At 42.4% G+C, this 24,015-nt stretch overlaps 1 protein-coding gene across 1 annotated transcript; it reads left to right on the top strand.

Annotated features, from left to right (window-relative positions):
- Positions 1-5,891: 5,891 nt before the first annotated feature.
- On the top strand, positions 5,892-19,686 carry EI24 (EI24 autophagy associated transmembrane protein). Its single transcript, XM_060605151.3, has 11 exons — positions 5,892-6,112; positions 9,255-9,365; positions 11,943-12,088; positions 12,943-13,003; positions 13,829-13,895; positions 14,470-14,594; positions 14,913-15,032; positions 15,386-15,497; positions 16,407-16,518; positions 16,915-16,989; positions 17,921-19,686. The coding sequence occupies exons 2-11, from the start codon at positions 9,324-9,326 to the stop codon at positions 18,081-18,083; spliced, it is 1,023 nt and encodes a 340-aa protein (XP_060461134.1). The 5' UTR covers positions 5,892-6,112; positions 9,255-9,323; the 3' UTR covers positions 18,084-19,686.
- The last annotated feature ends 4,329 nt before the right edge of the window (positions 19,687-24,015 follow it).

Raw genomic sequence — 24,015 nt, 5'->3', positions numbered from 1 at the left:
TCATATAAAGGGAATTATTGCAATCTGTGGCCTTTTGTGACTATCTTTTTTCACTTAGCATAATGCTTTTGAAGTTTATCTGGTTGTAGCATGTATCAATACTTCATTCCTTTTTTTTTTTTCAATTTTTTAAAATGTTTTTATTTATTTTTGAGACAGAGAGGGAGACAGAGCATAAGCAGGGGAGGGGCAGAGAGAGAGGGAGACACAGAATCCGAAGCAGACTCCAGGCTCTGAGCTGTCAGCAGAGAGCCTGACGCGGGGCTCGAACTCAGACTGAGATTATGACCCGAGCCGAAGTCAGATGCTCAATCAACTGAGCCACCCAGGTATCCCTACTTCATTCCTTTTTATGACTGAACACATTGTATGTGTATATCACTTTGTTTCTCTATTCATCCATTGATGTACATTGAAGCTGTCTCCACCTTTTGACTATGATGAATAGTGCTGCATTCATGTGCCTGTATTTGTTTGCATCCCTGTACCAGCTCTCTTATGTCACCCTTATTTTGAAAAGCATTTTGCCAGGTGTAGAATTCCAGGTTGGCAGTTATCTCTCCTTTGAATGCAGAAAGATGTTTCTGCATTCTCATACGGTTTGCATCCTCATTTCTGATCCTTTAAACAGAATATTTCTTTTTACTCTGACAGCTTTTAAGATTTTCTCTTTATTGATGGTTTTAAGCAATTTGAGTATGACGTGTCTTGGTGTGGTTTTCTTCCTGTTTCTTGTGCTTCTTGTCTTAGATCTTTGGGTTTATAATTTCCATCAAATTTGGACACTGTCAGCCATTCTACTTCTGACTTCGGTCTCCTTTAGCACTCTTAATGGATGTACTCTATTTTTTTTTTAATTTTTAAAGTTTATTTATTTATTTATTTATTTATTTATTTATTTATTCTGAGAGAGAGAGAGTAGGGGAGGGGCAGAGAGGGAGAGAGAGAGAGAGAGAGAGAGAGAGAGAGAGGGAATTCCAAGCAAGCTCCATGCTGTCAGCACAGAGCCCAATTCTGGGCTCAAACTCACAAACTATGAGATCATGACCTGAGCTGAAATCAAGAGTCGGACACTCAGCCGACTGAGCCACCCTGGTACCCCAGTGCTGTACTTTAGATCCCTTGAACATGTCCCTGGCCCACTGATCTCTCTTTTTCATTTTGGATATTTTCTCTTGTTGTGCATTTAAGTTCATCATTTTTTCTTTTGTAATGCCTAATCTGCTGTAATTCCATAAAATGTATTTTTCATCTCAGACATCGTGGTTTAAATCTCTAGAAGTTTGATCTGGCCCTTTTTAATATTTTCATACATCTACTTAACTTGCTCAGTTTCTTTTCTACCTTCTCGAATATATGGAATATAATTACAATAACTCTTTGTGATGTTCTTATTTATTCTATCACTTGTGCCATTTATGGATCTGTTGCTATTGATTGGTTATTCTCTTCATGATGCATTATATTTTCCTGCATCTTTGCATGCCTCATCATTTTTTATTAAATGTCAAAACATTATGAATGTTTCCTTGTAGAAAGTTGGATATTTTTGTATTCATACACATTTATGTATGTATGTATGCATGTATGTATTATATTTTATTTATTTATTTTAGAGAGAGAGAGTGAGCTGGGGAGGGGGCAGAGGGAGAGATAGTGCGCGTGCGTGAGAGAGGGAGAGGGAGAGGGAGAGAGAGAGAGAGAGAGAGAGAGAGAGAGAGAGAGAGAACCTTAAGCAGGCTCCATGCTCAGTGTAGAACCTTATGCGGGGCTCGATCCTATGACCCTGGGATCATGACCTGAGCTGGAATCAAGAGTCAGACATTCAGCTGACTGAGCCACCCAGGCACCCTTCATGTACATATATTTGAGCTTTTTTCTGGGATATAGTAAACATACTTGGAACACTGGTACTCTCTGTCAAGGTTGAGGGTGGCTTTTTTAAAGTTTGTTAGGTAGGACTAGTACAGCCTTTGGTAAAGGCTGGCTTTTGCCACTACTGAGACAATGTTTTTCTGGGCATTATTCTACCCTATGTCCTTTAATTATCAAGTTCTTTCCCTTCTGGCTGGTAGGAACACAAAGTATTCTTACATTTTTGTGAGGTTCAGGGATTATTTCCTCTAGTCCTTTTGGGTGGCTCTTACTCACAGTTGAGTAGTTTCCTCATATGATGCACTGATGTGTGCTCAGCAAAACCCATGAGGTGCCTCTCTACAGCTCACTGGAGCCTCTACCCCTCTCTCTGCTCTCTTCCCTCTCTAGAGCTCTGCCCTGTGAACTCTAGCCACCAGTGCCCCGTGGGACCCCCAACTCCAGCTGCTACCCTCAGGGAGCATGCTAGGTTCACCTGAATTTCTACTGTCTGTGTTACAGCCCCCATGCACTAAAATGGACCCACAGTAGGCTCATCTCACTTGTTTCCGCCACTCTCAGGGATCATTGTCCTACATTGCCTGATGTCCGATATCTGAAAATTATTGTTGCATGTATGTATATTGTCTGTTTCTGTAGTTGTTTCAGTTGGGAGGGTGACTGTTGTTACATGTCGGCCAGAAGAAGAAGCCTCCCTTCCACATAATTTAATTCAATTCTTAATTACTCTGTGGTAGATACTATCATTACAGATGAGGCATCTGAAGCTTGGAGAAATGAACAACGTTGCACAGAGGTTTGCATGGTATATGACCTGTGGGAACTAAAACCAAAGCAAGCAAGCAAAAGATACAAAACTCTCCTGATGGAAGGTACAGTGGTAAATCAAAAACTGCAAAAATCATCTGGCCCCCAATATTGTGCCCTTTCTACCCCTCTCACTGCCTCGGGGCAGTGTTTCTCAGGGTTATGACCTCCTGCAGTACAAACACCTGGAGTACAAACACTGGTATAAAGTGTCTATTTCTGGGTTCCGTCCCTGATACACTGAATCAAAATCTCTGGTGTGACTCTTTAGAGTGTGTATTTCTAGGGCGTCTGGCTGGCTCAGTAGGTTAAGCATCCAACTTCAGCTCAGGTCATGATCTCACAGCCGCACAATGGGCTCTGTGCTGACAGCTCAGAGCCTGGAGTCTGCTTCGGATTCTGTGTCCCTCTCTCTCTCCCCCTCCCCTGCTCACGCCCTGCCTTTCTCTCTCTCTCTCTCTCTCTCTCTCTCTCTCTCTCTCTCTCTCAAAAATAAATAAACATTAAAAACAAGTGTATATATTTTTTTTTATTTAAAAAAAAAATTTTTTTTTTTTATACGTTTATTTTTGAGACAGAGAGAGACAGAGCATGAACAGGAGAGGGGCAGACAGAGAGGGAAACACAGAATCGGAAGCAGGCTCCAGGCTCTGAGCCATCAGCCCAGAGCCCAACGCGGGGCTTGAACTCACGGTCTGTGAGATCATGACCTGAGCTGAAGTCAGACGCTTAACCGACCGAGCCACCCAGGCGCCCCACAAGTGTATATTTCTAACAAATTTTCTATACCTAAGAAATAGACAAAGTTCCACAAGAACTTTTGATTTTATCCTCTCTCAAATCTCTGCAAGAATATTTCTCTAGTTTCTCTTTCCGGTTTCTTCAACTTTCCTTTGTATTTGGCTCTTTCTTTTTAGAAAAAATATTCAGTTTTCCCCCAACTTAAAAAAATAAAAAAAGGCTCTTTTAGTTCTAGTCACCTGATGACAGAGCCCTTCTCTTTCACATTTAAGCTTTTCTTAATGAAAACTTTTCAACTGAAGTGTAACATATACACAGAAAAAGCACAAATTTTAAGCGCAGAGCTCACTGTTTTCTACGTGAACCCATCCATGTAACTCCCACCCAGATCAATAAATAGAACATTACCAGCAACCCAAATGTCCTCCTCATATCCCTTCCCCCTTCCTTCCCAAATGTAACCATTAATATGATTTCTAACACCTTGATTAGTTTTGCCTGCTTTTTGCCTTTCTATAAGTAGAAATGTACAGTATGCATGCTCTTGTGTTGGTTTCTTTTGCCCAATTTAATATTTATAAGATTGATCCATTTTCATTCATACAGTACTCTGTCTTATAAATATGCTAACATTTTTTAATCCATTTACTGTTGATGCATGTTTTGGTTGTTTCCAGAATTTGGCAGTTGGAAATAGTGCTGCTATGAATATTCCTCTGTATGCCTTTTGGTAAACTGTGAAGTTAGAGGGAGCACAGTCTACAAAAGCACCCTTATTTCTGACACCACTTGCAAGTTCAGGAGTTCCCAAGAACTTCCCTAGTTTCAATAATTTTCTAGAAAGACTCACAGAACTCATTAAAAGCTATTATACCCATGGCTTCAGTTTATGCTGCTGCCTTCCTTTCTTTCTTTCTTTCTTTCTTTCTTTCTTTCTTTTTTTTTCTTTTTTTCCTATAAAAGGTTTTGTATTTTTTTTAATGTTTATTTCTTTTTGAGAGAGAGAGAGAGAAGGAGACAGAGAATCCCAAGCACGCTCCACACTGTCAGCGCAGAGCCTGACTCCGGGCTTGAACCCACGAACCGTGAGATCATGACCTGAGCCGAAATCAAGAGTCGGATGTTTAACTGACTGAATTACTCAGGTGCCCCTGAAGGTTTTATTTTTTAAGTAATCTCAACATCCAACATGGGGCTCAAATTCACAGCCCTGAGATCAAGATTCGCCTGCTCCAGGAACTGAATAGCCCCAATGCTGCTTCATTTCTATGTGGTTCCTTGGGTGATCTCTTCTACTTCTGTCATTTCAACTATCATCTATATGCCAACAACTCCTAGATCTGTATTGTTACCCATATCTCTCTCGTGAGTCCAGATCCAGTTGCCTACTGAAATATTTCCACTTGTGTATATATGGCAGGCACCTGGAACTCAACGTGTGTAAAACTGAATTTGTCTTCCTTCATGATTCTTACCTGTCCTGCATTTCCAATGTCAGTTAATGACCTTTCTATCCATCAGGTTAGCCAACCTAGAAACATAGGAGCATTCATGTGCCCTTCTCTCTACCTCTTCATCCAACCACCAAGTCCTTAAGTTGCTTCCTTTTTGTCTCCAAACTATTTTTTAACAGGCTTATTTTGGCATGGGGCTGGAAGTTGGGCCAAGGAGAAGAGAGGTCGACAACTCCCAGCCCACTTAACTGAGGAGAGGGTCAGGAGTCCTGGGCATTTGCTCTGCCACTGACCTTGAGTGAGTCACCCGACACCTGGGCTTCATAGCCTACACATAGGAGGTTGCACTAAATAGCTTCTAGTGGTAAAAATCTGATTCTATAGGTGATCTTAGCACTAGCAGCTCTAAGCACAGTTAGAGGTAAAGGAAAATAGGAAGTGAAAAGAAGAAATAGGAAATGAGATTTAAGAGGCTTGGAATAGAAGAGAAAAAGGTTGCAGGTGAGGCTTAATGTGGATTCCCAAGGAATGGCCATCCCTGGGGTAAAAATGGACTGGTGGGGATGGAGATGAAAAGGTTTTATTTCTTTATTTTTAAAATTTTAATCTCAACCATCACTTTGCCGTCAGAGTACACACCTAATGCAGCCAAACTGCATAGCGGCTTGTCCTGTTTGTTCTTGATGATCCTGACTTAAACCCATCTTGCTTAGTACCCTTTGCTTACAAAAATCTCCAACCAGATAAACCAAGGTGACCTCTATTTCGTTCTGTTGTTAGGTTTCGTAGGGTTTTAGAAGGACAAGCAACCAGGCAGGAGTATACTGGGGAGGGCAAAGAACAGGATGAGGTATCGGGAAGGACGGGATGAGGAAAGCGGTATGGGAAGCGCGTCGGGCGGTCCTAGGCTTCCTCGCACGCGGCGCGGGACCGGCGAGGCCCGGCCCACGGACTGCATTTCCCAGGCTCAGTCGCCCCGCCTGGCCCCGCCCCCTCCGCCGCTGCGGCCCCGCCCCCGCCACCCGGGGCGGCGCGGCGTGGCTCGGATCGTCTCCGCTCGGCTCGGCGCCCGCCCGACTTCCCAGCGGCCCCGTGCGGCCCGGGCATGCCCAGTTCGGGCGCAGCGGCCCCGGCCCTGGGAGCGCCCGGGCGGGAGCTGGCGGCCGGGCGTGAAGGGGCCAGGAGGAGCCGAGCTGACGCGCGGTGGGCGAGGGGCCGGGCGGCGGAGCGGCCGGGTAGGTGCAGAGTGGCCGAGCCAGGCCCCTGGCGCCGCGTAGCGGGCGCGCGGCTGGGGCCTTGCGAGGCAGGGGCGGTAAGGGCGTGCGAGGACAGGGAGGCCCCGAGCGCGGAGGTGCGGGGTTCGGGGCAGGGGCTCCTGCAGGGGACCCCTGGCAGGAAGGTTCCGGCCCGAGCGGGGTCGGGCCGGGGCGCGGGACGCTGCCCCAGGTGCAGCGCGTCTATGTTTAGCTCTGCGTGTGACCGGAGGTGAGCGTGCTCCGCACCTCGTGTACGGCTGGGTTGCGGGAGGAGACTAGTTTCCGGTCGAAATTGGCAAGCAGCTAAGGCGAAGATGCGTCTGAGCCCGTGGGCCCGGGGCAATCCGTGGAGCTCCCATGAGACGTGAGGATGCTCATCCTTTCTGCACCTGGTGTGGGCTAGGACAGGTTCCTGCTTTCCGGGCTTGGTGGCTTAGAAATGAAAGGACAGGAATGTGCCTCAGTAGATGCTTAATAAGTTCTAATGACTGCTGAGAATCTAATGGCCGTCTGTAGATCTAGGTTCAGAAGTTGTCCATGGGATGGCTCGGGTTAAACTAATTGCAAAGCTTGAGGAAAAAGAAGTCCCGACAGAGGGTCTGAACACCAGGGTTTTGAAGATTGCAGTAGCCTTTCATTTGCTGTGATTTTGAGCAAGCCATTTAACTTCGGAGACTCAGTTCCTCCAGCTGTAAAATGATGAGAACCAGATGCATCTTCTTTCCTTCCAGCTCAGTTGTAACGTTCCTCCTGTGTGGTCTTAAATTGTGTCAAGTTCTGTTTTTCTCCATGCTTCAGTTTTTGTCAAACCGGACAATCACCAAGAATTCCTGAAGGAAGGCTGTTAGGGTCTCTGTAGAGAATTGAAGTGACTTGTCCTACCAAGGCTGCTGTTGGTCACTAGGTAACCTGCCACTTGTACGTGCAGAAACCAGGTGTTCATGGCCACGGTTCAGGTAACACAGCTGTTCTGCTGGACTAGAACTGCCGTGCTTCGTGCCCTGTGAGAAATCCAGGCTAAGTGATTGGTTTCCTTAAATTCCCAAGCTAGTTCATGTTTACTGGGATTATGTTTATATAGAAGTTACCATTTTCATGTTATACCTTGTATTCAAAAGACGAATGGAGAATTTTAAGATCCTTAATTTATAGATGAGAAAGTAGCTGGTTTGAATCCATGATAGGGGCGCCTGGGTGGCTCAGTCGGTTAAGCGTCCAACTTCGGCTCAGGTCATGATCTCGCAGTCCGTGGGTTCGAGCCCCGCGTCAGGCTCTGTGCTGACAGCTCAGAGCCTGGAGCCTGTTTCAGATTCTGTGTCTCCCTCTCTCTCTGACCCTCCCCCGTTCATGCTCTGTCTCTCTCTGTCTCAAAAATAAATAAACGTTAAAAAAATAAATAAATAAAAAAAAGTGAATCCATGATAGTCTTTACAAACTAGTATCATCCTTGAACAGTTATTATTCACCTGGCAGCGAGTTATCCTGTCACTGTGAGGTGTTTTTGTTTTCAACTGGGAGTGTTAACAGAAGTTTCTTACTCTAGAAACTTCTTTATTCTGAAGTAATGGGATTTGACCTCAGGAGCAGGTGGTACATACGGTGTTGTGAAAGTTGCCTTCCTACCACTATATTCCTTGTTCTTCTGGTTCTGGGTGGCACTAATCCAGTTGGGTCAAGGTACAGTTTGAAGTGGTTATATATGTGACAAAATGTGCTGTGTTTTGAAAGTTGAGTTTATACAAGATGCTTGTGAAAGTCTCATAATTTTTGAAGCTAGATTTCTCATTCACCTGAGAAATATATAAAATGAAAAAGTTATAGTATTTTAAAGAATGTTTATACACATGAACTTTTTTGGCCCAGTTTATAGTCCACCGTTTCTTGCGTGCATATTAAAATTGTGTGTATAGGGGCGCCTGTGTGGCTCAGTCAGTTGAGCATCCGACTTCGGCTCAGGTCATGATCTCCCGGTTTGTGGGTTCGAGCCCCCGTCGGGCTCTGTGCTGACAGCTCAGAGCCTGGAGCCTGCTTTGGATTCTGTGTCTCCCTCTCTCTGCCCCTCCCCTGCTCATGCTCTGCCTCTGTCTCTCAACAATAAATAAATGTTAAAAAAAAAAAAAATTGTGTGTGTATATATATGTATATATTTAAAGTTGAAAACAGAGGGAGGCTTATTTGGTGGTCTAGGTGGGCAGTTTCACATTGTACCTTAAGCTCACTTGTATACCAGAGGATCCTGTGCATGAATTATAGTATTTAGTAATTCTTTTTTTAAAAAAATTTTTTTTAACTTTTTTTTTTTTATTTATTTTTGAGACAGGGAGAGACAGAGCATGAACAGGGGAGGGTCAGAGAGAGGGAGACACAGAATCTGAAACAGGCTCCAGGCTCTGAGGTGTCAGCACAGAGCCCGACGCGGGGCTCGAACTCACGGACCGCGAGATCATGACCTGAGCCGAAGTCGGCCGCTTAACCGACTGAGCCACCCAGGCGCCCCAGTATTTAGTAATTCTTGCTAGAACTTTCATCTTGCTCTTGTGTTTTCATTCAAGTGTTTGAGGTTATATACCAAGCATAAATAATCGCTTAGGAGGATACTGAAATGTAATTATCACTCATCAAATCCTCAAGTACTTGGGAAGTGTAGGAGGGATAGTTAGGGACTTCAAGGCCTAAGGAGGCCTGGTCCAAGAGCACATTTACCCCATATAAAAGTGAAAGAGTGGGAAGTAATTTAAAATTTGTATTGCTTCGGTCGCCTGGGTCCCCGGTCGATTGTGAGATAGACCCCACATCCAGCTCCACACTGAGCGTGGAGCCTTCTTGGAATTCTCTCTCTCCTTCTTTTCCTCTCTTCCTCTCTTCCTCTCTGCCCCTCCCCTGCTCACGTGGTTACTTTATCTCTCAAACATGAAAAAAATTGTATTGCTTTCAGGTTTCAGCTGTTGCAGGTGTATCTTTACTTAGTTCACTGTGTTAGTATCTACGGGAGTGCTGGAATCTGCTGCACTCTGAGTAGAGATGTAAATACATGGAAAACATCATCGTGTAGAAATGTACGTGAGGTAACTTACCTGTAAGATAACTGTTTGTTGCCCCATTATGTTCCATCTGTTTCCAGGTCCTTCATGATGAAAGATTTTGAGACGCTTCTCTCTCCTGTGTAGTTAGTAGTTTGGGTGGTGAAGAGATGGCTGACAGTGTCAAAACCTTTCTCCAGGACCTTGCCAGGGTGAGTATGTCATCGAGTAATCTCTTGATCTTTTTGCTACAGAAACCGACTAGGAAATCCTTTAGGTTTTTTTTGGGAATTTTTATTATATTTGTTGGGTTCTTCACATGCAGGTTTTCATTCTCATCCATACTACTCAGGACAGTAAGTATTGTCCTGCATCTTCCAGAAAATTGAGAGACCTATCTAGTGCATGTCTCTAGTATTGGAACCTTGGTCAGTTTGGCTCCAGAGCCTTTTCTTTAGAAAGATTTTTAGTGGGGGTGCCTGGGGGACTCAAGTCAATTAAGCGTCCAACTGCGGCTCAAGTCATAATCTCATGGCTCATGAGCTTGAGCCCTGTGTTGGGCCCTGTAGTGACAGCTCAGAGCCTAGAGCCTGCTTGGGATTCTGTGTCTCCCTCTCTCTCTGTCCTTCCTCCACTTGTGCTCTCTCTCTCTCTCAAAAAATGAATAAACATTAAAATAAAGAAATGAGAAGCTTTTTATTTTGGGGGCTCTTGGGTGGCTCAGTCGTTAACCATCTGACTTTGGCTCAGGTTATGATCTCACATTCATGAGCTCGAGCCCTGCATCAGGTGAGCACGAATCCCGCTTCGGGTAAAACACGAGCCCTGCTTCGGGTGAGCCTCCTTTCTCTCTCTCTCCCTCCCTTTCTCTCTCCCTCCCTCCCTCCCCCCCTCCCCCCCTCTCTTTCTCTGCCCCTCGTGGGATTATCTCTTTCTCTGCCCCTCCCTCACATCTGCCCTCTCTCTCAAAAAAAAGGATACTGACACTTATATTTAAAAAAAAAAACTTCTTATTTTGGAATAATTTTAGACTTACACAAAAGTTGCAGGATAGTACAAAGAGTTGCCCTATATCCTTCACCAGCTTCCCCTAATGTTATGTAACCTTGGTCCACTGGTCAAAATTAAACAATGAACATTGATATAATACTATTACTTAAACTACTCTATTCATATTTGCATTACAGAACCTATTTTCTCTCCATTCTACATGGTGCAGATGATGCTCTAGGAAAATGTCCCATAAAGATCTGTTTAGGACTTAATAACCCAAATTAACCAATAGCACACAATTCCATCATAGTGGATGTCTGAGACTTAATGCCCTGGTTGTAGCCCATGTAGCTGTATTCCTGGGAGCAAGAGAGAGGCCCATTCAATTGTGGGGGGGGCGGGGGGGGGAGGATGGGGGCGGTCCTTGCTCAATGGGAGTGCTTAAAAGTTCATTACATATGACCAATGTCTAGCTCATTGAAGATGCTTAATGTGTGGGTGAATGGATGGATGAATGAGTGTAGTTTTTGGGACTGGGTGATAGGCAGTTCTGGAGGTTGTAGCACTAACAAAATTTTCTGCTGTTGGAGCTCTTCCAATATGGTTGGCAAGAGCTTCTGTCACTGTCTTAATAGACTTAGCCTTCTCCCCCTTCATACACTCTTTAAGGACATTTTTTTCTCCAGCTCTACCGCCATATTATCTCCGTCTTATGTGGCATGCTCTTATCCTGCAGCTGTTCACATTTTATAGTAATGATTTATTTGTGTCTTTCTCCATCTGTGGTCATTCTAGAGACCAGTGTTTAATTTGTCCTCAGTATCACTAGAGTTTAGCACAGGATAGAGGACATACTAGAGGCATTTGATTAATACTGAAAGAATATAGGGGAGGGCAATACTGGGCTCTGTAGTCTTAAGTGTAGAGGGATTGGAAAGCCACTGTTTTGCAACCATGTTCTTCAAGCTTGGTTTGAGCAAGAATTGTCAGTGGGTACTAAATCTAGGGGAGAGAACTTGAGCAGGATACTTGCCTGGTCTCAGCCCTGTCTGCCCACCCATAGCTGATTAATTGCAAGATGAAAAGTTTGCAACCATATAGTGGAGAAAAGCTGGACAACCCCTTGACTGAGTATGTAAAATTAACATGACTCGCAAGGGCAGACAGATGTCATGTGTCTCTGGATGTAATACCGGGAAGGGCACACCAGCACTTCTGTGATATTCCTGCCCCAAAAGGGGCAACCTGGGTCTAATTGTGAGTGGACCTGAACTGAGAGAGTAGCATGAACTGGCCTCTGTATTTCAAAAAGAAAGACAGGCTGAAGAGCTGTTTCTGATTGAAAGAGGCTAAAGAGCCATGACAGCTAAAGGTAGTATATGATTCTGAACTGATTTCTGACACGTGAAGGGTAAACATGCCCTAGAGGGCATTGTTGGGACAAATGGAGAAACTGGAATATGGACTGTAGATTCAAGTATTTTGGTATTAAATTTCTTGAATTGGTAACTTGGGTTTATATGGAAGAATATCATTCTTGGAAATACACATTCTGATATAGGAAAAATGCATATATGTAAATAATTAATTTACCACATTTATTATTACTTCACAAAGCTGGAGAAAGGATATTTGGAAGTTCTATTCTTACAACTCCTATAAATTTTGAATTATATCAAAAGATTAAGTCTCCCTTAAGCCATGTAGCAGAGAAATTTCAATAGTTTCCACTGTTATTTCACTTTATGTAATTTGGGAAAGTCTCCTGATGTGTATTCCTCCCTCTTTTAATACAGGGAATCAAAGACTCCATCTGGGGAATTTGTACCATCTCAAAGCTCGATGCTCGGATTCAGCAAAAGAGAGAGGAGCAGCGTCGAAGAAGGGCAAGCAGTGTCCTGGCACAGAGGAGAGCCCAAAGTATAGAAAGGAAGCAAGAGAGGTAAGCAGCGGGGGCTGATGTCAGAAAATATCTGAGGGGGAGGGCGCTTCAGAAAGTGGCTGGTCCTTAGTGTAGAATGAAGACCTTATATAGTCACTCAGAGTTTCAGTACCCCCTTTGTTTTTTGTGCTTTTTTTCCAAAAAAATGTTACGGGTGACTCTTTTTTTTTCCCCACATTAAATTAAACTAGGGTCTACTAATAATGCTTGTTCAGAATGTCATGGTGTTTCAGTTGGTTGTGTCTGACTCTTCAGTTTGGCTCAGGTTGTGATCTCAGGGTCGAGGGATCCAGCCGCCTCCCCCCCCCAATCAATCAATCAATATTTTAAGAAATTAAAAAAAAAGAATGCAGAGATTTATATAAACTGACATTTAAAAAATGTCATGGTGTTTTAAAAAGACAGAATGGTGAATAGAGAACTGCAAATAATAATTATAAGAATCTGTTTTCCTAGAAATATTTTTCTTTAATGTTCATGTATTTTTGAGACAGAGGGGGAGAGAGTGCACAGGAGAGCGCTCCCAGGCGAGTTGAGGAGGGGCAGAGCAAGAGGGAGACAGATCTCCGAAGCAGGCTCTGTGCTGAGCCCAATGCAGGGCCCGAACTCAGGAACCATGAGATCATGACCTGAGTCGAAGTCGGACGTTTAACCGCCTGACCAACTGAGCTACTCAGGAGCCCCTAAGAAATATTTTTAACCATTTCTTATTGACACTGGGAGAGCATTGAGAGAACAGTAGGTGCTAGAAAAATAATGGTAACCAACAAAAGGTAATGGTGAGTGAGTGAATGAATGTTGATTTGGAAATGGCCTGTGTGCCATATTAGCTGAATGCATGTGGTCTTTTCCAGTGAGCCGCGTATCGTTAGTAGAATTTTCCAGTGCTGCGCTTGGAATGGTGGAGTATTCTGGGTGAGTTCTTTTTCCTCAAATGCCAGGTGCCTTACAAGCATCTTCAGATTGTTGCTCTCTTAATAGCTTTCAATTCTTTTCTTGAAACTGAGACAAGTAGCTTTTACCTACTGATACATGCTTAAACCATAACTGGGAATCTGTGCTTCTGCAATGATTTTATTTCCACTCAAAGAACACTTGTATGTAAATGTCAGGGATAGCCCTGAATATACATTTTATTTTTAAAAAACGACTCATTCACAAGTTTTAATGTTAGCGGTAACAGTTTCTCTTGACATGGGGCATTTTGGAGAAGAGCAACTATCAGAAGGGAAAGGCAGAAGGACAAGAGCAAGGTTATCCTTGCACCTGGTCTTATCATTCTACTAGAATTGATGACTATTGAAAACCCACACCAGAATATGTTGCCTAGAGTTAACTGAGAGCCAACACGGGCTTAAGTGAAATTTGAGTACTTTGAAGAACGGGTAGTGAGATTTTTTTTGGGGGACTTGGAATTCCATGTAATCCAACTTGTCTTAATCCAAACATTTCACAGATGTTTTTGGATGTTTGCTTAATAAAATATTACTATGTATTTAGTATGTGCCTGTATTTTGGTCTGAATATTATTAAAATGTTTGTCTGTATCCCTAAGATCCTCTGTTTTTACAAGCAATGTCAGGTTTGTACCTTAGAGAAGGACTAGGCTATAGAAACGGGTCCAGTTTTGGTGCCTCTTCAGGGCTCCTTGAAAAGGCACCTCCATCTGGAAAATGACACTGAAACTTGGAACTCTTTTTAAAGAAGAGCTTTTAATGTTTACTTTATTCTTTCCTTTAGTTAAGTCTCCTGTTGTTTTATCGAGTGTTTATTCCTGTACTCCAGTCAGTAACAGCCCAAATTATTGGTAAGTATATGCATTGCTGTGTGCTGCGTGCCTGGGGCGGAGGTACAAGGGATTGTCCCTGTCTCCCTCAGTTTACCAAACACTTCCCTGTTCCAGGAGCTTTAGCTGTTTTTAGCTCAAGCCTGTCAACAACCCTTTGAGTGGGTACTGTTACCAACATCATTTTCGTGGATGAGAAAATGGAAGTTAGTTACCCGAGGTTAAACTATTAGTAAGGGGCCGAGCTGGGATTTAAACCCAGGTAGTTTCCTTTATACTGTGTACTGTCAAAGGTCTGTGATGTGTCAGTCAGCACCCGGTAAGCGGGTCTGTCTCAAGGTAAGCAGCACATATCTAGGACTACTCCAATGAGAGCTGTGGCTAGAATTTGATGTGTCTACGAAGAGGAAAACTATCTGAAGTAGTCATGGTCGTGTGCTGGAAAGAAACACAGGGTGTGTGTGTGTGTGTGTGTGTGTGTGTGTGTGGGTGGGTGGTGAGGGAGAATAGTCACCAACTAGGGGGTTCCATATTCGGTCTTTTTTGTTTTTCATTTCTCCAGTTACAGTGACAACTCTCTTTTCCCCTTTCTTAGGTGATCCATCACTACATGGAGATGTTTGGTCGTGGCTGGAATTCTTCCTTACGTCCATTTTCAGTGCTCTTTGGGTACTTCCTCTGTTTGTGCTTAGCAAAGTTGTCAATGCCATTTGGTTTCAGGTAGGTCCAGGAGAGAATGGAGTCTGGGTGCTGCCGCATGATGGGTTGGTGGGTGGCAGGTTTTAGCCTGTGAGTGGTGGCTATGCAGGAACGATTTCATAGCCTTAACCTTTGTTGGTCATGCAGCCAGTGGTGATTTTTGTGCTCTTGTAAAAAAAAAATGGAATTATTGTCTCAGTCGCAAAAGCATCTCATGGCCAGATGTCCGGGGGCTTTTCTCACCTGGCGGATCTAATGGTAGATCAGTGGCCTTAGCTTTGGGAATGGATAGTGAAGCCATCTTATTCATGTTTTGGTGAGCTGCTTTCTCTGTTACAGGACATAGCTGACCTAGCATTTGAGGTGTCAGGGAGGAAGCCTCACCCATTCCCTAGTGTCAGCAAAATAATTGCTGACATGCTCTTCAACCTTTTGCTGCAGGCTCTTTTCCTCATCCAGGTGAGACTGGCCTTCTGGGTACATGGGCAAATTTTGAAAAAGGATTCACCAGAGGGAGCTTCACAAAGACAGGGTGTTGCATTTATACGGGGGCAGATAAGCTTTATGGGAGGTAATGCTTTTTAAATAATTTTTTCACAGAAATAAATAGAGAATTTAAAAATCCTAAAATGATAAGCAACACGAACTTACCAGCTCTTCCTTGCTCATGGGCATTGTCCACTCTCCTGCTGTTGAGACCCTTACGGAGCATCTGTGAGGCTATCTAGGCAGAGGGGGAGGACTCAGTGGCAGGTGAATAGTGTTAGTTCTCTGAAGTGTTGGAATTAAGATTCTCCATATTTGTTCTTCAGGGGATGTTCGTGAGTCTCTTTCCCATCCACCTTGTTGGTCAACTGGTTAGTCTTCTGCATATGTCCCTTCTCTACTCACTGTACTGCTTTGAATATCGTTGGTTCAATAAAGGTGAGTCTGTGTAAAGAAACTGAGAAGTAGGATGTCCAGTCCAGAAGTGCTGTGAAGCAGACTTCTTAAACTGTTCAATACTTAGGCCATTGGCAAACCATCTTTGGAAGGAAGTAGCCTCTTTGGCAAGAGAGAATTTTCACTTAAGGGTTTTTTGGTTTTTTTTTTTTTTTTAACGTTTTATTTATTTTTGAGACAGAGAGAGACAGAGCATGAATGGGGGAGGGGCAGAGAGAGAGGGAGACACAGAATCGGAAGCAGGCTCCAGGCTCTGAGCCATCAGCCCAGAGCCCGACGCGGGGCTCGAACTCACGGACCGTGAGATCGTGACCTGAGCTGAAGTCGGATGCTTAACCGACTGAGCCACCCAGGCGCCCCTCACTTAAGGGGTTTTAACCCTTAACTTTGATGCTGGGGGATATGGCAGTGGAACATTGTCTTTATGCCACTTAATTTGATGTAGCTCTGACTGAGCCATGCGATAGCGTAAAAGAGCATGCATTATTCTGAATTAGATAAATTATTTGATGTCAGTGCTTTCATATTCTTTTGGGGATGTTGTAAAAGACCTTGGCATATCTGTCTGGGTGTCCCATGTTTGGAAGAGGTTAATTGGTTTCTAGAGAATGGCTGCCCTTTTATTTGATACCTTTGTTCAGGACTCATCATGACAAAGGATGCTGATGAGGTAATTCATGATTCTTAGCAGCTTTGAAATTGTGATTGTTGAACTGAAAAGCTTTGCACAGAAGCCTTACCATATTCAAACAATTCCAATTTGTATGCTTTTTTTTAACTGTTCTACATGACAGATCTGTACCTAAAACTGAGACCTCAAATAATTTGTCTACGTAGTCATTTGACTAAAAGGAAATAAGCGATCTAATTGTATCAGCTCTCTTGTTTTAGGAATTGAAATGCATCAGCGGCTGTCAAACATAGAAAGGAATTGGCCTTACTACTTTGGATTTGGTTTGCCCTTGGCTTTCCTCACAGCAATGCAGTCCTCATATATTATCAGGTAATTTGACTTGAGGGACTTGATGGGGACTAGTAAAAATAAAGACTCATTGTAGGAGCACCTTCCATATACCTGCTCCTGTGGTAGGCATTTTCCATTCTTACTTGGCTGTCCGGTCTGCAGACTTTTTCTCCTTGACAGATAGTCAGATGTTTGTCAGCATTAAAATCTAGCCTGCATGATTCTATATGCCATACATACTCTTTTATGTTGCCTCCTGGAGCAGTGTTAAAAGTAGCTGGTGCTTAGGAAAAAAAAAAAATTTGGACATGTTTGAAACATTAAGATTTCATCAAGCCATGATGTTAGCTCTGGAGGCAAGGGAACTTTGGGCTTCTAATATCCCTTCCAAAGTCTTGGCTGTCATGAAGGTGACTCTTTCCCTTCTGTTTACAGTGGCTGCCTCTTCTCCATCCTCTTTCCTCTATTCATTATCAGCGCCAATGAAGCAAAGACCCCTGGCAAAGCATAGTAAGTATTAGCCAGTGTTGGCTAAAATGTAGTAACTAATGTAAGCTATCTGTCTGTGTAAAGGATCAGGGCTATAACATCACAATTATAGGAATGAGACTTTTTAAAAGCCTCTTACATTGTAGGAAAACATTAATACATACTATGATGAGAGAAAAACACTTGTGGAATGGATTCGCCAATTTTTCTCAGGCATATATGCACATTACATTACAAAGAATTACACATATTCTTAAAATTTAACAGTTCACTGAACATAAGGCACTTGTAAACACCTATGGGTAAGTCCATTTTTGTAAAAATGGCCAACTTTTTATAGTGGGCTATGTGATCTGGCTACATGAGTTTATTGACAGTAAAAGTACTGTGAATCTTCAGCAATAATAATAGCACTCCTGAAGTTAAAAAAAAAAAAAGTTTAATCTTTGATCAGTTTTGCTGAAGTCAGTGAGGATACATGTATTAAACATTTCGGATCTGCTTTGGGTGTTGGCTCACTCTTGCTCACTGTAATTGCAGGCTCTGTAATTGGCTGTCCCCTGAAACTCTTGAAAATGGAGCACATGTAGTATTTGATGTCTTCAGACATGGCTTGATGTTTATACTCTGAAGTCAGCCATAGACAAGTACTCCTCAAATCAGAATTAACCTGAAATGTAACTTTATTTCCTCAAAGCCTGACACTCCCAGTGGCGATTCTGTCGTACTCGTGACCGCATCAGACCCAGTGCATTCTTTGGTTGCTGCCTGTTAACCCATGTGTCTAGTGTCTGTCCTTCCTTGATCAAATTTCAGTTCTCCTATTTTCCCCTATGTCATTTAAAAATGTTTAACGTAAATTTTTAAAAATTTTAAAAATAAGCTGTCAAGTAGTGAAAACACGAAGTTTGAGCAGCTCGGGATCTAACAAGTCGGGTCTCTTGCCTTTCAGCCTTTTCCAGTTGCGCCTCTTCTCCTTGGTGGTTTTCCTAAGCAACAGACTTTTCCACAAGACGGTCTACCTGCAGTCTGCCCTGAGTAGCTCAACCTCTGCCGAGAAATTCCCTTCACCGCATCCGTCTCCTGCCAAACTGAAGGCTGCTGCAGGCCACTGAGTCGCCTGCCACCCAGAGGGGATGGGCGGGATCAGAAGGGGGCTGTAGGAGCTCCTTTCCTTGTCATCTCCTCTGCCAGAGAAGGCAGGACCCGCTCTGCCAAGGGCCCGCTGCATACTCCCTTCTCTCTGAGGAACTGGGATTTTTGTCTCTGGTGCGCATAAGGCAGAATCTTCCTGACACCAGTATGTGGATTTCTAACATCGGTGGGTCTGAATGGACCACAGGTTTTTCTGCAGCTCTTTTCTAGCACTTGCCAGCCCCCGTGCCTGAACTGATTTGAATACTTTTTTTTCTCCCTGTGCCATTTACCCTCCCAACTCCCCTTCCTGCCTTCCACCACCCTCTGGATGAATGGATTTTGTAATTCTAGCTGTTGTATTTTGTGGACCTGTTACTTTTTTGTTGTTTTTCTGTGAAGCACATATATTGGATGTGGGAGGCGAAGGAGCATCTCATTTGCTCCGGGTCACTCCCTTTATAGCCATCACTGTCTTGTTTCTTGTAACTCAGGTTAGATTTTGGTCTCTCTTGCTCCACTGCAAAAAAACAAGCCCGAAGAGATGGGACAGGAGGAAAGACCTCGCAGCCAGATCTGCTGGGTCTTGAGGAGTGATTTTCTTCCCCTTGAAGGGGAAAAGCTTTTTTTCCACTGGTACACCGAAAGTTCCCCAGCTGTAGGGAAGTACCAGTTTCGGACAAGTGCCACACAACACCGAATGCTCAGAGAACCTGCACTTTTAACTCTGGAGGTCCGAAGTGTGCTGCTGGCCACTGCCGGGTCTGTCTGGAATTTCAAAGGAATCCTGGGTGCTGCAGATAGGAACTGAAGGGGTAAATTTATTAAACCCATTAAGCCTGTGATTGGTTGGTGTTTTCCTGTCATTTTAAAGAGACTAAATATGGGGGAGGGGGGCAGATGTCAAAACACTTGTCCGATTTTAAAATGTCACAATTAAACGTGAGCTGGTTTCCCACAAGTGTGTAATGGTTGGATTTTCAAAAGTCATCACCTTGTGAAACGTTAAAAAATGTTAAGTGGAACACACGACTTTGCCTTGGATAATTTGGTTGTGGTTTTGAGAGATTAGTCCTAAAAAATGTTCCCTAAGAAAGTGCGGAGTGTGTGATTATAATCATGTTTACATCTTGTGAAAGAATTGGGAATTGTTTATTTTAAAGTCTGTATGTATCTATGTCTCCTGCATATTCAGGAAGGGTGGGAGAGGCTTTTAGGTTTCAGTGTATTGAACGTTTGCATTTGGCAAGAGGTTAGACATTTGGTTAACAGAAACGTTTATTACGTACAAGACAGTAAGGATGTAAAATTCATTGCTGAGAGACATAAAAGCAAGTTCAAAGTATAGAAGGTTTTAAAATAATGGGCATCTTGGAAGTGGGTGTTGTTACCAGATTGTGCACAAGAAAATGTAAATGACATAGTTAAAATAAGGTTTCCTTCCAATATTCATCTGTGATATCTTTGGTCATTTGACAGTAGTATTGCAGAGAAATACTTCCAGGTTGCTGTGGGGGTGGTTTGACAAAGATCTTCATATTTCATCAGCAATTACCTTATTTAAGGTTAAATTTTTACAATTGGTGTAGTTATTTAAGTGGCCGCATCTTTGCTGCCTGAAATTTGTGTTTGTACAACTAAGCTGGTCTTAGTTTGGAAGGGTGGGAGGTTAAGTGGATGAAGTGATGCTTATCCAGCACTGTGACTGGCTACAGAAGATGCTTAAAGATGGAAGTGAGGAATCCACAGTTTTAGTAGTGTAACTGAGAGGCCAGGCCTGCACAAATGATAGATTAGACATATCTATAATAGAAATCTGGCCACAGTCTCAAATGAGATGCACGCAAAAGCAGTGTGAACTTTTCGTACATTTTCATTAGGGGGAGGGCCTGAGGGCAGTGGTTAGGAAATTAGAATCGAAGGGAGATTAGGCTGTGTTTTTGCCAAGTTCAGAATGGCAATTTGAGGCAGATGAACAGTAACAAAGTAAGGGAGATCACATTGCTAAACATGAGAGAGCTTGAGTTTTAACCATGCAACCGGGAGGATCTCAGGATTCCTGTTCACAAAAGTTCTTTTTAGGAATAGGCATCATGACTTTGACAGGTATTTGTGGTTCAACACACTACCCTTGTACCCCATCTAGAGCTTAGTCACCCATTGTAGCAGCTTGAAGAATTAGAAAGTGGACACTTCAGACCTCAGGATGTTTTTAAATTGGTTGGAAAGTTTTAAATGGACAGATTCACATTCCTACTTAATTGCTCTGCACTTAGGAAGGGGCCAAGAGAAAGTTGAAGAGGGACTGAGAAGAGGACAGCCAGTGGTTGGAGGTTTTTGAACCACCTTAAAAGAATAACAACTGTGGAAATAAAAAAGGCAACTGTAGTTGTCTGTTCACTGTCTATTCAGTTTCTCTCCACTTACATTTTCTGATAACAGTAGTACATTCAGTTTCTACGTTCATGTGTTTACCTCTATCGAGACCGTTCTCGTAAAGACTATCAGCTCAGTAGTACAATGGAATTTCCCTCCTTCCCCATTTACGTTCCCCCTATGCTATAATGACCCACAGAAGTTAAAAGGAAGCTGACTACAGTGTAACTTCTGCCTTTTAAATAATGAGAGCCATGCATCACTGAAATATTTTGGAGTCCATAGAGTGAGTCCGTAGAGCCAACGGATGACTTCATCATGTAACATTTGACTGCCTTCTCTGTTGGGCACTGTGCAAAGTACTGGGGATTCAAGGATGATCCAGAAAGATGATTACTGTCCTCTTGGACCTAACAGTGCCGTGAAAGAGAGTGACAAGTGATCAAAATTTTAAAAATAACATGTTCAAATAGCTGCTACTTTCCATAGGTCTCAAAGCTGGATAAAACACTGGATTTCAGAGAATCTCAGTGGGATGAGAGGTTAGGCTGTACACTCAGCCTCCCATTCTTGTATTCATTCTCTGATTTCAAATTTAAATGTTTTGTAGTGCTCTCAGACCCATGGAGAAAATAAATAGTTCTGGATCAGCATCAGAAGCCTCTCTGGAGCTTTCCCAAAATACACATAAGACCACCTGGACCTGGGGACGTCTGGGTGGCTCAGTCAGTTAAGCTCGGACTTCGGCTCAGGTCGTGATCTTGCAGTTTGTGAGTTCGAGCCCTGTGTCAGGCTCTGCTCTTGACAGTGCAGAGCCTGCTTGGGATTCTCACTCCTCTCTATCCCTCCCCCACTCATGCTTTCTCTCTCAAAATAAATAAAAGACCACATGGACCTGGAGGAAAGTTAATTCCAGAACAAAAGGTAACTTTAAAAATTCTAACAACTACTTTCATAGAAATTTGGGAAACTTGCATCCATAAAGTAAGAACACTTACTTATGAAAAGGGGGTGAAATAGGAAAGTTCTTAGACATTACAGCAATCGTGAAAATAAAATGAGATGGCTTATAAAAGTTACACTGAGAAAATATGAACAGACATTTCTCAAAAGAACACATCCAGATGGCTAATAGACACATGAAAAGATGCTCAACATCAATCATCATCAGGGAAATACATATCAAAACTACGATGAGATACCATCTCACACCTGTCAGAATAGCTAAAATAAGAGACAAGTGTTGGCGAGGATGTAGAGAAAAAGAAACCCTTGTGCACTGTGGGTGGGAGTGGAAAACAGCATGGAGCTCCCTCAAAAAATTAAAAAAAAATTATCCTACAATGCAGTAGTTGCACTACTGGCTATTTACCCAGAGAATACAAAGATACTAATTCAAAGGGATACATGCACCCTTGTGTTTATTGCAGCATTATTTACATTAGCCAAACTATGGAAGCAGCCCAAGTGTCCTTTGATAGGTGAATGGATAAAGAAGAAGTGGTGTGTGTGTGTGTATATAGTGCAATATTGCTCAGCCATAAAAAGAAATGTTGCCATTTGCAATGACAATGGATGGAGCTAGAGAATATGATACTAAGTGAAAGAAGAGAAAGATATACTATATGATTTCACTCGTGGAATTTAAGAAACGAGCAAAGGAATAAAAGACAAACCAAGAAACAGACTCTTAACAATAGAGAACGAACGTGGTTACCAGAGGGGAGGGGAGGGGTGGGTGGGCGAAATAGGAGATGGGGATGAAAGACTACATTTATCAGGATTAAAAAATAAATGATTTAAAAAAGTGACACTGAGGAGCCTAAATTAGAGAACTGAAAGATAAAATTAAGGAAAGTTCTCAGAACATAGAGCAGAATGATCAAGACATGGAAAAAGTTAAGAATCATGGAAATGTCCAAAAATCAGGAGGTCTGGCATTCATTTAAATAGCACCTTCAGAAAATGAGAACAGGAACAAGGGGACAAGAATACAACCAAAGAAAATTTCCTGGACTGATGACAAAATTGGAGTTTTCGGATAAAAAGTTCCTGCAAAAAGTAAAGCAGCAAAAATGAAAGAAAAACACATAGATGGGTTCTTTAAGGAAAAGCCATTCATCAAAGAGAAAAATAGGTTACTTGCAGAGGATTGTGATTGACATGGGCATTAGGCTTCTTAAGAACAACTCTAGATGACAGAAGATAAAATGCCTTAAAAGGGTGCTTTTTTTGTGTGTGGTCGTGTATAAGGGATGGGTGAGTCCCAATTTTGTTTCCATAATTCTAACTGTGTTATTAAGGGCAAAACAAAGGCATTGTTTGCTTTCCACTGCTTTCTTGAAAAAATTACTTGAAAATCTATCAAAGGGAAAAATCCAAGAAATAGATGAGTAACTGAAACAAAACAAAATACCTAACCAAACAATGTGAAACAGTGAAATAGGTGCATTAGGAAGAAATCTTGGTAATGTAGCTTTTGCAGCACACCTGAAAAGGTAGATTCTGGGGAGAATATCTTGAAGAAAAAAATAGCTACTGTTACTCTTGTGTGCCTCAGATGAGATGAAGGCATGTGTTCTTTGGAATAATGAGGTAAAAGATGTTAAGTAGACACTTCAGGAAAGACCAAGAGCTTCACAGGAATGAACTGACTCCTACAAAGCAAGCAAAATATAGCTTTATTCTAAGCAATTGATGAAATAGTAAAAATAGTGTTTCTGAAAGAACCAACTCAAAACTTTTGGTTCAATAAAGCAGGAGGAAGGAGGATTAATTAATATGCTGAATTTATGTATCATATCTGGGTTTACAATAACTATAATTTCCCCCATGACTGCTGTCCCGACCTTGATTTTACTTACAGAGAAGACTTTCCCTGTCAATTGGTAATAAAGAATCATCCTAACAATAGGCTTAAATTTTGAACTTTGTTCTTGAGTAGTATACTTTGACTTTGAAAAAAATTGACTTAATTTTACCACCTGGAAACTTATGAGATTCCCTTTAAGAAACATACATGTTCAACAATTTTTTAAAAATTAATGAAAAACCAAGATTTTATGTTCTTGAAACAGTTTTTTTTTTTACTTCAAAGGAATCTATTTTTAATTCCTTTTTCTTTTTTAACAAGAAAAAAAATCAGCTCTTGTTTTGAAGAGGCATTTACTGGAAGTTCTGCAATTCCTTCAGGTTCAGCTTTAGTTTGCTTGCATTAGCAAAATTACAGTGAACACATTGTAAAAAAGCAAAAAAAAAAAAAAAAAAAAACCCCAGAGCTGTTGAATCATAACGGCCCAGGGTCAGCTTGGTCATGTGAATTGTGAAAAGTACCCATGATTTTGAAGCACTGATTTAAATATGCTTTCAGTTTATCTTTGGTGGTTTGCATTCACAGTGTAAATAGGAAGAGAAGTGCGTGGTGGCATCGGCACTGACTTAGAAGTTACCGATGCTCCCATTTTCTTTGGTGTAGCTTTTGCCCACTGCAGTGTGTGGGTGTGTGTATACACGCGTGTCTGAGAGGGGACGGGATTG

The sequence above is a fragment of the Panthera onca genome, chromosome D1 (assembly GCF_046562875.1).
Source record: "Panthera onca isolate mPanOnc1 chromosome D1, mPanOnc1 haplotype 2, whole genome shotgun sequence".
In the NCBI taxonomy this organism is placed as follows: domain Eukaryota; kingdom Metazoa; phylum Chordata; class Mammalia; order Carnivora; family Felidae; genus Panthera; species Panthera onca.
This window is presented reverse-complemented; position numbering and strand designations above follow the sequence as displayed.